The following is an 11,844-nucleotide window of genomic DNA, read 5'->3' on the forward strand; positions in this document are numbered from 1 at the left end:
AAACTCGAGGTATTTTGGGCCCCAAACACCACAACCACTAGGGACAAGGTCAACCTGGTCAACCTAGACCCAAGGGAGGGGACAAGCAAGCCTCAAAAAGGCCTACAGGGTTGTGCAAATGAAACTAAGAGATAATAAGTTAATCAAGAGATATGGTCAAAAGGGTAGCAAAGCGACATTTAGAAGACCATGTTGAAAAGTGAGAGATGAGGAAGAAGCATGAAATGGAAGGGGAGAAGAGAGAAAGAGACTAAAACCACACTAAGGAGGACTAAAAGGTCTCAATATGAAGTGCATCCATTTTAAGACGATACATTATTTACCAAAATGTAAGAAAATAAATAACACCTTACAATTGATGGGATTTAAAACAACCACTACTTAAATTAAACCTAAAAAATAAAGGTATAGCAAAAATAAAACTAAGATAGAGAAAATAAAAAGGGAACAAAGATCGTAGATAGTTCAATGTGTGTAGTGCCTTTCGTGTTTGTAGTTTGTACCTTGTTATATTTTGATCTGAGAGATACTTGTACTCGTGTTATTTTTACATTTGAGATGACCTGATGATCATATGTTATACTTTGATTTCCAGTATCATAGATGTTAGATTACTATGTTGTTCAGTTGATCATATTTGAATGATGATGCCATTTTGAGATGACACTAGGTTTATGATGATATCTGGTTATCCAATATTAAGACATATCTCTGATTATGTTATATGTTGGATTTAATGCTATGGTGATTTACTTCATTCTTGCTTTGTTATGCTTTATGTGAACGTGAGTGATGTAAATGAATTATTTCAATATATTTGAATAAATGGTTAAATTAGGTATTTAATGCATTTATTGCTCCAGCTATGTTATTATATGCAATTGCACGTGATCATGTGTTTTAGTGTGCAGGACTTATATCCCTAGCAGTGGCACGTGGAGTTAGTGATTCAACTATTTATATGTTACCAATGTCATCCCTATATAGTCGATGTATCTTATTTAAGTGTTTTAATTAAACCTTTCGATGACTTGATAAATTTGGACTCATTTGCATTATGTGATTAGACTTGTGAACATGTCTATGCATTTAGAGGTTCACATTGTCGCAAAAGTTGTTAAGGAAATTTCTATGATTTTGGGTTTTCGAACTTTATTTTAATTGATTTTAATTTCTGGTAGCTTTTCCATAGATGAATTCTAATTACGTGGAATAGCCTATTTTCGTTTGGGTTGATACAGGGTTTAACTAAGTTACCTGGTTATTTACCCTAATAAATTATTCATTCAAAAAGTGAATAAGTATCCAAAGAGGAAATTAATTCCTCACTCCTCACTTTTGGAAATTACAAATTTGAGAGCTTTTTCCAAAATCCTCTTCTAGAGGATTGTGTTTATGTTTGTTGTTAGAGCTACGGGTGTGGGATCTTCGCGAGGTCAGTCTCATTGGATCCAGCTCAGGGAGACCTTGGTTTGCCACAACTGTCGGCAGCTTCCACGAGATATTTATTTTATCTAGTTCATTCTCATTTTAGCCTTTTTGGTTGTTAGATAGGCCTCTTCCCTTTTTGTATTTCAGCTTCGTTTCTACTTCCATTTTTGGTAGTTGTATGTTAGAAGGCTAAGAACTGTTGTTCCCCTTTGTTTATGATTCCTAGTTCTGCCCGGTTGGACAGGTATGAACATTTTCCTATTTTCGGGATGAGGGTTCGGGGTTTTGCACCGTTATGTTGGTCATTTTTGCATACGGTGTTTGAACTTGAATTTTATTAGATTTTTTTGGCTTTTGTTCCGTAAGACCAAATGGGTTTTAATTTCAAAGTTTTTGAGTTTTGAGGTTTTTACCTCAATTTCTGTGCCGCCCAAATTTTTGGGTTTTCTTGGCATGATGTTGGTCGTGGACTTGGATCATCTCAAACCATTGTTGCACTTTTACGTTGCATTGGGATGTGTGTCGCATCCATCCTCTTGAGCTTTTTTTCAGTTGAGTGTTTTTTCTTGTGTTTTGACTTTTGTGATGGTGGTGCGCCCACACACGAACATGTGCATGTGCATTTTTTGGGTGACTTGTGAGGCTTGGACTCGTGGTGGTAATTCAATTGAGTTATGTCTTTTGGAGTTGGGTTGGGAATATGCATGCCCAAGGCACTCATCATTGGATGAGTATGGGTAGGGTAGGGTAGCTTCATGGAGGGGCTTCAACCACAACCTTGGTGAGTTTTCCCAAGTTGGTGGAAAGAATGCTTAACAAGTGATAACTAAATAAATTACTGAGTAATAAAGTTAAGATAATAAAATGTGTGACCACTTGTTTAAGTTTGAGGACATAGTGCTCGAGCCTTCCATTGGGAAGTTGATTTAGCACCATGCTAGCTTGGGCTACCTGATGCCAAGCTATTTCCCCTCCAAGCGAGTCCCTACATAGTAGCCCATTGAGTGTCTAACTAGGACTTTTAGTACTTGCATAGTCTCATGATCTTAGTTTTAGTCATCTTACTGTCCAATGTGAGTGTTAGCCATGGATGTTTGTTTTTTGTGTGTTTTTGGTTGGTTCATTATCTCCATCAACATGGTTGGAGTGGACCTACGGCTTTCACGTGGTTGGGAGGCGTAGCTACCTTTACCACTACTAAGGACCGATGTACAAAGACAGTCTATTGTTCCAATGCGATCGGTGCTTGATGTTTCACTTGGTATAGTTGGGATTTTGGAGTATGCTTCTTTGTGATTTATGATTTCATTGGAATGCATGGATATCATGTTTAGATGATGTTAGTTTATTTGACGCATTCTTGTATTATGATGTTTAGCATATGATTAGATGATGTGTTTTGATTAGTTGGAATATCTATTGCTTTACTTGTTAGCATGTTAGATTACCTTGTTCTTATGATGTTATTACACTTTAGTAGTGATGCCCTCATAAGACAACTCTGACTATCTAGTTGATAGTTTGGCATGTTACGTGCGGGGGATGGCTAGGACCTTCGAGGTCTCATGATGCTATTATGGTTGTAAGGAACGACACATGAGTTTTGTTATGTTTGTTCATTGCGATGTTGCTTTCAGTATGTTCCTTTATTGCTATGTTTTAGATGGTTAGATGCAATTTCTGTCTTGCAGTTATTGTGTTCAAGTGTCTAAGCCTCGATTTTTGGATTTGGTACTCCCTGGTGTGGAGGAATTGTTTTCCTTATCTTCTCATCTTGTGTTTACCTTGCTTCTTGTTGTGAATCCTCGCGTGAGATTATACTCTCCTACGCAAGATTGTACACTCTCCTACGCGAGACTTGACGTTTCCTCACACACAAGCTTGCATTTCTTCGCATGGTATCTTGTACTTCCTCGCACGAGCCTCGACATCAGTGTGATGATTTTAACTGTTGGGCCAAGCAATTCTTTGTACGAGAGGGTAGTTCCTCAAGTGGCATGTTGTACTTCCTCATGCAAAACTGTCTGTTGGGATTCTCTCACACAGAAAATAGGGGGCGTCTCTATTGTTCTTTGAAGAACGCATTTTGGCAATTTGAGTACCCTTTTGAGCTACTTGTATTTTCATGCCTCAACAAATCAAAGATTTTATGTTATGTTGTTGTCTTTGGATTTCATTTTCTGTTTGAGCATGTCAGTTTGGTAGTGGTGTCTGGAGATTCATTGGATGTTGCAATTGTTGGTTAAGTCTTCTATTGCAATCTGTATGATCCTCGTATGTCGATTGTCGTGTGCATCCATACTTGTAATATATATATATATATATATATATATATATATATATATATATATATATATATATATATATATATATATATATATATATATATATATATATATATATATATATATATATATATATATATATAGGCTTTTATTTATCCTTGTTCCAAGAATCTCTATGTGGGGCATTACATTGTGACATTGACTTTTGACCTCTTTAATCAACCAGAATGTTGAGTGAAGATTAAGAACTTGTAGATAAACTAAAGGAATGATGAAGAGATTGTGACAAATATGTTAGGATTTTCATTATTTGGGATGAGGTAGTGCATGTGATCTCACCCTTCGATACTACAATGTAGTGGTGAAGGTAACAAGTAGAGTAAATTCAAGTGATATATTCAAGTTTGCAATCAAATAATACACCTAATGATTTAAATTGAATATTAAGACAATAAATTAAGATATCTATGTAAAATAACATAGAATTAAAAGAAAAAAATTCTAAACTATACACTTGTATCTTTTTCATTTTTTTATGGAAAGAAAATAAGATTATATAAATATCTACATCTCTAATATTACATTAAGCAAATCCTAACATGATGAGGAAGCATACATCTAAATCAAAAATTGCTACAAAAGTAAACTACCACAAACAAAGGGATTAGAGAGAGGACCTAGTAGTTGAGAACCCTAAGTACGCACTTCTCAAAATCTTTCATTAAATTTCAAATCACTCTCAATTTTTTATAGTAACCCGACTTACAACTAAGATTTCAAGTTCATATCATTAAATATGATGCCACATCGACATGCTTTTTGAAAAGTATCCAAAAAAGACCCCAAAAAGTGAGATTGATATTTGAGCACTAAGACATGCTTTATTAGTGCTATAATGTGGCACCACATGATTTGTTGTTTTTAGATCTAAGAAATAATTTCATTCATAAAGACATCTACAATAACAACTTTTAAATCACAACTATTATTGTAATATTAGGAAGGCTATTAGACATTGATTCAAAAAATGTTATCACAACTTTAGAACATGCTCAATTATTAGTCCTAGGCAAGGTGATGGCACATAATTACTTTATATTAGACCAAACTGACAGAAACTAATGTTTCAATATGCAAATCTTAAACAATTATTTTTTGTCATTAAAATTCTAATTTACTATTGGTTGGATGGATTTTCCACAAGGGTAAAAAAAAATTTAATTGTGAAAAATGGTATAAAAATTTAGAAGGCAATAAGCTTTCATTTATTTACATTTATTGTATCCACTACACTTGTCACAAGGTCGTGATGATTAATTTATTGCACTAGATTGACATTAATTTATTACACTGCAGTCCCTACAAAAGTTTATGGATTACTTACAGAGTCATATTTCTTCATTGCAAACAAATATGAAGAACTCTCCACTATTTGATTTATTTTTTATATGATAATAATCTAAACTATTATAGACTATTAGAAAAAATTACATAATTTATTAATACCCTAAAATCTAAACACTAAACTCTTAACCTTACATCTTTATAATAATTTGTAAATTCCAAAATATTGTTTTTTATATTTTTTATAATAATTAAATTAAATTTTATAACTCTTATTCAAATTTTCACTAAAGGTTATAAAAGCACAATTATTTAAATGAATTTTTTAAAAGGTCCCTTATCAAAATCTATTGCTTGGAATATATTAAATATTTTTGTTCACATTTAAATTTTGTATCATTAATTAATATATTAGAAAACTATATCCATAATTTTCAAATTAATTTTATATTTAACTATATTAAAATAAAATATTAATATAGAGAGCGTAAATACAAATTTGTTGTATTATTTTTCCATTATACATTTTTACAACCTAAAACATTGTTATGATATTACTTAATATGTCAATTTTAAAACTATAATACTAAATATTAAATAGGAATAAAAAACTATAAATAATAACTAAGTTACATAAATCTAGTAAATAATTTATAATATTTAAAAGGTGAATCTATATAAGTTAAATGTATTTTGAAATTTTTAAAAATATTTTGATGTTGATAGTAATAAATCTTGTATCATTAACCACGGCTATTACAATAAGGACATATAACAATCTTCAAAGTATTTGAATAGTTGTCGTTTAAGAAACTAATATTGAAAAAACTTACTATGTAGTTAGCTATAATCCAATTGTAACTAAACATGGCACAATTTTGCACATTTTGTTCTAGACACAAATTGATCTTCTGTTTCAAACAAAAGCCAGGGACTCTAGCTCCGAAGGAGCTCTTGTACAATCCTATTCCCTACATATCAATCCAAAACCCATTCATATCTTCCCAAAAAAACATAGTTGAAACAATAGACCTTTCAACTCTTTGATTCATAAAAGGGCAACATTCTAGAAATGGACTTGCTCTATTCAATAGAACATAAATGTGTATTCATTAAACCGAGTCAAAACACACATAAAACTAAGAAATTAGGTGGACAAATCATGCTTGGAACAAAACAATCATATAGGAGAAGAGTATCCAACAAGTTGCAATACATCCAAATCCCTTAGATTGGATATAGTATGTGACAAAACGAGAATCATCACCTAATATTTTGTCTATACATCACCCGCCCACGGTTTTTATTAAACAAACGAATTGGAGGCCACGTCATCATCACCATCACGAAGTGGATAAGGATGCCAACTTTATTCTCCTGCAACTATTCAACGCACCAGCTTCCATTTCTATGGGCAAATAATACATTTTCTAGAATCCCGGTTCGGAGCGGATGCTAAAGCTCATTCAATCTGGTTAATAAATCGAACAGTTCGGTGTTGCTATAAAAGGAGATGGAATTGGATTGAGAACAATTTCAATTCAGGGTAGGGAATTTGAATAGTTTATGAAAAATGGGAAAAGGTGGATTTGCAATACAGAAGCCGAGCCGTAGCGATGAAGTGATTGACTTGCAGCAGCAGATGAGAATCGCTGCGGAAGTTCAATCTCAGTTTGATGCAATGGCCCCCAGGCGCCATAGAAAGCCTGATCGAAGCGAGCGTTCTGATGAAGCCGACGGTTATGTCGACGATCCGTGTGACCAGGACCAGATCATCCCTGAGCTTGTCAAGTTTCAGGAGCTTAGATCTAAAGTAAGGGAAAATTCGTCTTTTATTTATGGATTTCGGTGTATTTTGTGGTTTTAGTGCCTTTTCATTTTGGTTATTTTAATGTTGTTTTTGTTTTCGAGGGTTTCCAGCCTGTGTTTATTTCGGCAAAGGGAGAGATTTTGCCAGAGGAATTTGTGGAGACGGATTATTACCAGAATTTGATTGCTGAGGGAAAGATTCATTACACGGTGAGGTTTCTTTCTTTTCTTTTAGGCCTAATGTGTTTTTGAAAGGATCGAAGGACTGTTTTAATTTATTTTGTTTGCATTTAAGCGTAGGGCATGGAAAATTGTATGGTTGAACTGCCGTAAAATAGCTGGTTGAAAGAGTCAGTTTTTATTTTAATATATTTAAAATGTGTATACTTGTGTATGACATTTCTGGATAGTGATCTGAAATGTTTAAGAGACTGGCCTGCTGAATTCAGAGATTTCATGCACTGCAAATTTATGAAAGCTCTCGTTTTTGGAAGTACTATTTGAACATATATATAAATATGTGAGTCCATCTGACATTTCTGAAAAGTAATCTGAAATGTTTAAAAGATCTGGAAAGCGATTTGAAATGTTAAAAAGATTGATCACTTGAGTCCAGAAATTTCATGCGTGCACTAAAGCTCTATAATAGCACTTGTTTCTGGAAGTGCAGAGTGAAGGATTTTTAGGCTTAATGTTTTCCGATCAGTCTCAGCTCCTTCCTCATAATAAATCTCTCTTAATTTGTTTTCAGATTGTAAAACAATTGGATCCATTAATTTGTCTTCCTCATAATAAATCTCTCTTAATTTGTTTTCAGATTGTAAAACAATTGAGGATCCATTAATTTGTTTGTGGTTTTTTGCTTATTAGACTGGAAATGGATATATAAAGCTGGATTACGATGGTGGATCATATTTCCGTCTGGGTAACCAGGACAATGGAGATATGGAAAGGATTCATGTAAGGAGCAACCCTGCTATGAACGACTGGATTCCTGCCAGTGAGGACACGGTGAGGTTCGTCATTTATTGAAAATAAATAAAAATTCGAGAAGCCCTGTTCAGAAATTAGTTTTAGTACGCTGGTTCTGTTTGTAATGTAAATAAGTTAATTGGATTGGTGTGGTGAATAATTAGGCTTGTTTTTCTGTTTATAAATGTTAATGGCCCCCTTTGTTTTGCATGAGCAGGTGATTCCTGTTTCTTCCAAGCCTGAACGCAGCGGATAGAAATATGAAAGATTTCTTTAGATCCTTAGTCACCTCGTGGCGATCTATCATCGAGCAATATATTCACAGAATTGGCAGATTTAATCAGCTCATCTAATTGGATTTTTAAAAGAAAAAGTTCAGTTTTCTGTGGCAGACAGAAATCTCTTAGAAGAATATTTCCTGTAAATAAAATTTGTGCTAGCGCCTCATATGATGTCCTGCAAATCAGATCAAGTACGATTTAAATGTAGTAAGTGGTTTAGAATTTGAACGTGAGGAATATGGTTAGCCTAATGTCTTTCATTAGACCATTATATCCGTTTACAAATATGTTTGTATCTAATAATGGTTTATTTTATGATTTATGATTATTGGTATTTTTGAAACTCTATGATCTAATTATTTTTCTCCTCCCAACAAACACCATTAAAATATATATATATATATATACAATAAAATAATAATAGGTATCATTATTGATACAAAGTATGATCCACAATATAGATATTTTAACTCCTACAATTTTAACTTTCCTCGAGTGCAGTTATTGGAAACTGTTGTCTGATTTACTAAATGCGCTTATTATTTTAGTTATTCGATTTAGGAGCACTACAGAAATATGAATCTACAGTTCTATAAGACTTTCCAGGTTAATTTTTTTAAAACCTTTCAACTTTAGACTAAGGATTCATTAAATTGAAGAAAAGTTTTAAAATAAAACATAACATAAATTAAAAATTGAAACTACAATTTTTGAATTAAGATAAACAGAACAAAAGGAAATCCTCTGTAAACCGTTTTTTATTTTTTCGTTATTCTAAGTGTATATATGGTTAGGTGGATTTTCAAATTCCAGCTTATCGGAAGCTTTTTTCATGAGGTGCAGCTTTACCTTCATCCAAAAAATATATCGACTATCTCTCACCAGATTTACCATTACATATTTGAACCAATTAATCAACCTTAAAAAAAATTGTACCAATACAAACTTTACAGAGATGCCAAATTGACTGAAATCCTGTACAGATGGTAATTAAACACCGTCATAATAATTTTTATAGCTGAAATGATGTTATATTAGATTAGGCTTGAACAGGATCTACGCATGTGTGTGTGCCAGAAAGGTCTCAGTTCTAATGTAGGGTCGTACGCCAAAATTGTTAAAAGGTCCTACAGCTTTTATGAATGAAATATAGTCGTTGAGGCTAGTATAAATTTGTACAAGAATTTTGAATTGAAAATTTTGATTGATTTTTTTTTTAGGTTGTCAATGGGTCTTTGGTCTACCAGTGAAGTTGAATGGCTCGCAAAGAGCTCACCAAAGATCAAGTGACATCATAAGGGATGAGGCTGGGATCGTGCCCTCGGCGAACAGCTTGGATGCTCCTTTCGTGTGAAAATTTACTTTTTGTGCCCAAGCTTCTAGCTGAGTTTGATCATGTAATTTTAGAAAAAAATTATAGCAGATGTCAAATGTCAAATAATAGAAAAATAATATTAATATCTATTATTTGCTATACTTAGATTGTTTCAATTGTTCAAGGGTCAACGTAATTATACTATGAGATATAGAGATAAAAATGTACAATATAAGAATATTAATGGAGATTAAAAATGTATAACACAAATTCTCTAGTTATAAATTATTAATATTAAAATTTAAATTATTAATTTGTCTTATTTTATTATCAAGTTCAATTTTCATTTATGAGATATAAAAGTTATAAATTATTTTGATTAAGTTCAGATGTTAAAAGGATTGAGACATTGTACTATGAAAGCAATAAATTTGACAATTAAACAATTATTAATCAAATATTTTTATACAACTAAGAAACTATTATTATACAATTATGAAACTAGTCCAAAGTTGAGACTATTTGAAAAACTTGTTCTAAAGACTTTTACTTTACTACAATACAAATATCCTTTGTCAAAAGGCATCTATTTTGCAACCTTGCATAAGACACAATAAGAACCTTCATTCAATCTTTTAAACATTTAAAAAAGTATCAATCATAGAACTTAAAATTGAAAATTTGCCCCTATGATAAACTTTTTGAACCTCAACATTAGTATTTGCCTTCTCAATAATTGTAGCCACTTGTATGTTTTCCTCCAAACAATTATGGTTCTTATTCCTCAAGTAAGTAGTGATGGCAAGGTCCAATATGCAAGAATGGCACACTAAGCAAAATTGCCATATTCCATATTTAAATGATAAAGATCACATGAGTATTCTATTATATTTTGCAAATACACTTAAATCAAGCAAACAACCCAAACTTCTTGAATTTGATGTTCAAATCAATAGCACAATACTACCCAAAAATATATGTTATCATCAAAAGAATCTTTCAATTGAAAATGCCTATAATAGCCTTGAGCGAATCGAAGGAGCTTGAGGATGGAATCATTCACTAAATTAAAACCCAAAAACCAATTCTTAAAATAGAAGTTATCCATCCCTAGAAACCAAGGATCTCAAGAACAACCCTTAAGCAATCTTCCAACTTGAAAAAAGAAAAAGAAAATAAATTGTTCAATGTAGTTGTTACCTCAATCACACCTCTTAGTTTCCAAATTCGAAGTACCATCTTTTGACAATAACAATATAGGGATGACTGTCACGCATTCTCTTAGCAAGCATGTTGCTAAGCCAAGTCAACAAGTCCTCTTGAGGAGACCCGATTATATCATTTTAGATATGCCTTTCTTCCATAATCTCAATGGTATTATTGTTAGCAAAACTCAACAATGCATAATTCCATTGAAACTTGAGACTCGCAGCAAGGACACCAACACACTCAATTGTCACAACCCTTATAATACATTTGCTAACTTGAATCACTACAAGCCTCCACCACATTGAGATTCACTAAAACCCTTGGACTCAAAGCAAGGTCAACAAGAGAAGATACAACACCCTCAACAAACTCTAAGGTCAATACACATGTTGATTTACTAAAAATCACCTCCACCGAAGAAGCTCGTATTGAAGGGAGGAGAAACCCTCTATGCAAACTTGAAATAAATCTCTACCAAGGGCCTCTACCTTCACTCCCCAATACACTCTTTCGCCTTAGATAAACTCCAAAAAGGATATCCTTAAAAAATTCATCCTCCCCTCCAAACACTCCATCATCAAAACTATAAGCAAGTTGAGTTGAGATGCCAATAAGGCTTAACCCACCAAGTAGTCAAGTTAATCTAAACAAATAAAGTTACCCTAATAATTAAACTTGACTATTTTAAATTCAAAGATATTTTACAAGTTTACTCACTTCAAATTTAAAAATATAACTTTATAACCATAAAAGACAATGTCAACTTAAAATATCAAGTCTATACAAAATTTCATACTATATTAAATTTACAAATTTTCATACTTACACTTATTTTTCTATACTTAAATTCTTATCATTTATCATAAATAGATAATTTACCTACTTCAATGCAACCTCATACCTAACTTTTATTTAAAGTGATGAATAATTGAGATTTATATAAAATTTAAAATCACTACAAATATTTACAACTTTATGTTTTATTTTAATTTTAGACATTTATTATTCTAATGTAATTTAGAAATGCTATTTAACATATAAACTCAACTCTAATTTATAATTTATTAAAATAAAAATAAAAAATATAGATATAGAGATTATTGATACTTTCCTTTCACCGCATTAAATCAATACAAATTATATATTAAATTATTAATAACTTTAAAAATATTTTTTTATTCATGATTTCTTTTTAAGA

At 32.1% G+C, this 11,844-nt stretch overlaps 1 protein-coding gene across 2 annotated transcripts; it reads left to right on the top strand.

The window, feature by feature from the left end:
- The first annotated feature begins 6,592 nt into the window (after nt 1–6,592).
- Nucleotides 6,593–8,465, top strand: LOC149555908 (uncharacterized). 2 transcript variants are annotated; one of them, XM_089830004.1, is made up of 4 exons: nt 6,593–6,873; nt 6,981–7,079; nt 7,740–7,885; nt 8,059–8,465. In XM_089830004.1, the coding sequence occupies exons 1-4, from the start codon at nt 6,634–6,636 to the stop codon at nt 8,060–8,062; spliced, it is 489 nt and encodes a 162-aa protein (XP_089686130.1). In that variant the 5' UTR covers nt 6,593–6,633; the 3' UTR covers nt 8,063–8,465. The 2 variants fall into 2 exon arrangements, with proteins under 2 accessions (XP_089686130.1, XP_089686129.1); XM_089830003.1 differs by having other exon boundaries at nt 7,740–7,880.
- The last annotated feature ends 3,379 nt before the right edge of the window (nt 8,466–11,844 follow it).

The sequence above is a fragment of the Cupressus sempervirens genome, chromosome 5 (assembly GCF_028749045.1).
Source record: "Cupressus sempervirens isolate cs-2001-9-10 chromosome 5, ASM2874904v1, whole genome shotgun sequence".
Taxonomy (NCBI): domain Eukaryota; kingdom Viridiplantae; phylum Streptophyta; class Pinopsida; order Cupressales; family Cupressaceae; genus Cupressus; species Cupressus sempervirens.

What these genes read in the sequence shown, in the direction of transcription:
- LOC149555908 (XM_089830003.1), top strand. Translation starts at nt 6,634, where the DNA reads ATGGGAAAAGGTGGATTTGCAATACAGAAGCCGAGCCGTAGCGATGAA. An exon ending in TTCAGGAGCTTAGATCTAAA is followed by an intron (nt 6,874 to 6,980) that starts GTAAGGGAAAAT and finishes GAGGGTTTCCAG; the next exon opens with CCTGTGTTTATTTCGGCAAA. An exon ending in AGGGAAAGATTCATTACACG is followed by an intron (nt 7,080 to 7,739) that starts GTGAGGTTTCTT and finishes TTTGCTTATTAG; the next exon opens with ACTGGAAATGGATATATAAA.